The following is a 2,007-nucleotide window of genomic DNA, read 5'->3' as shown; positions in this document are numbered from 1 at the left end:
ACGGTGATGAGACTTTTATTTTTCTGGAACTGGAGAAAGAGTGGCTGATCTTGGTGTCCTCTGGAACTTAAGGGAACAGGGCCCTGTTTGAGTTACTAATACGAGGGGGTATCTTGAGCTGGAAGAGTAAAAGGTTTAAGGTGAGACAGTGAGAGTAGATTAGAAGCTAAAGTCTGAACAAATAAGTGTGGGCTGTCCCTGAATCCCTGGGGAAGGACAGTCCAGGTAAGTTATGTGAAGAGTGAGTGTCAGAGTAAATCCAGGTAAAGGCAAAGATATTTTGAGATCAAGAGCTTAGAGGAATAGAGAAAAAAAAGTGTCCTTAAGACCTAGAACTGAGAGACCGCACTGGGTTGCCGCTGCTGCTGCCACCATCGTGCCAGTCCCTGTGGAGGGCCGGACCACATTCTCCATTGCTTCTAGGAACAAAGGTAGAGATTGACCTCTGTGACCTCAAGGTGTGGCGGTACACGCCTTTAGTCCTGATGCCTGGGCGGCAGAGGCAGATTGACCTCTGCAATCTCAAGGCGTGGTAGTACACGCCTTTGGTCCCGATGCCTGGGAGGCAGAGACAGGCAGACCTCTGTGAGTTCAAGGTGATGTAGCACACGCCTTTAATCCCAGCGCACGTGCTTGGTAACTCTCTACCGCTGCGTCCCTGCCTACTTCCGAGGCATCACCTGGGATAATGGGCAGCGGACCAATCCAAGAGTGACACGTCAGAAGCGAGGACTGTTTCCTTTATAAGGGCTGGGTTCCCCTCATTCTGGGTCTCCGCTTTGGAAGCTGATGCTCTCCCTCTCAAGACGTATTAAAGCTTTACTGCAGAAGTATCCTAAGTGCCCCGTGTCGTTCTTGCTGGCGAGAAGGTAGCGCAGGACAAGTCCCACGGGTTTTAGTGAGGTGGGTGACTCTCCAGGATGGGAGACAAGCCAGTTTGGGAGCAGATTGGATCCAGCTTTATTCCGCATTACTACCAATTATTTGATAACGACAGAACCCAACTAGGCACAATTTACATTGATGCATCATGCCTTACGTGGGAAGGACAGCAGTTCCAGGGGAAAGCTGCCATTGTGGAGAAATTGTCTAGCCTTCAGTTCCAGAAAATCCAGCATAGTATCACGGCGCAGGACCATCAGCCTACACCAGATAGCTGTATCATCAGCATGGTTGTAGGCCAGCTCAAAGCCGATGAAGATCCCCTCATGGGTTTCCACCAGATGTTTCTATTAAAGAACATCAATGACGCTTGGGTTTGCACCAATGACATGTTCAGGTTTGTCCTGCACAACTTCGGCTGACCTCCTGGCCAGACGCTGACGCTGTTTCTTCCTCCCTCCTCTTCCCAATACTATCTCACTCCTCCAGATGCTTCAAATATCATACACAAATGAGCAGGGCTAAGGTGGGAGTGGGTGCAGTGCGCTTCTGTCACCACGGTGTTGTGCATGATGTTTGGATGCATCTGACAGGAGACGTTTGTGTTATACCAGCGCATGCCTTGGAAAGACTTAAGTAATGCAAAAGATTGTCTGTTTTTGTTTTATTTAGTTTTTTAATCTACTGACAAGTTGCTCTAATAACCCAAAGAAGTGAAGGAGAAAGCAGCTGCCTCACCACCCAGATATTGATTTGTTCAGATGTTTCAATGCCTCATGATACAATAAAACCACAAAAGTTTTCTTAACAGTTAAAAAACAAAAAAGATCTAGAACTGAGAAGTGGGAGGTTCCTGGGGGGATAGAGGAAAGAAGTGTGTAAGGGTTAGGCACTACAGGATGAAGAGGGGCCACTGCAGAGTTAATGAGCCAGAGGTCTTGAACAAGGCGATGGGTTTTGTTAGGATTTTTTTAACAGCAAGTATAGGGGTATTAAAGGGAAGAGAGGTAGGGTGAAGTAGCTTTTTCTCTTAGAAGTCCCCTAAGGCTCTGGAGAGAGAGGGGGTACTTAGTAGCGTCTTGTAATTGGATAATGATGAGGGAATGATGTTTAGCAACAGAAGGG

General features: G+C 47.5%; 1 protein-coding gene across 1 annotated transcript; it reads left to right on the top strand.

The window, feature by feature from the left end:
- The first annotated feature begins 894 nt into the window (after window positions 1-894).
- On the top strand, window positions 895-1,319 carry LOC125406050 (nuclear transport factor 2). Its single transcript, XM_048442842.3, has one exon. The coding sequence runs from the start codon at window positions 921-923 to the stop codon at window positions 1,302-1,304; it is 384 nt and encodes a 127-aa protein (XP_048298799.1). The 5' UTR covers window positions 895-920; the 3' UTR covers window positions 1,305-1,319.
- Window positions 1,320-2,007: the final 688 nt, after the last annotated feature.

The sequence above is a fragment of the Myodes glareolus genome, chromosome 15 (genome assembly GCF_982192425.1).
Source record: "Myodes glareolus chromosome 15, mMyoGla1.1, whole genome shotgun sequence".
Lineage (NCBI taxonomy): Eukaryota > Metazoa > Chordata > Mammalia > Rodentia > Cricetidae > Myodes > Myodes glareolus.
The sequence above is the reverse complement of the archived record's forward strand: the minus strand, read 5'-3'. Positions and strand labels throughout refer to the sequence as shown.

What these genes read in the sequence shown, in the direction of transcription:
- LOC125406050 (XM_048442842.3), top strand. Translation starts at nt 921, where the DNA reads ATGGGAGACAAGCCAGTTTGGGAGCAGATTGGATCCAGCTTTATTCCG.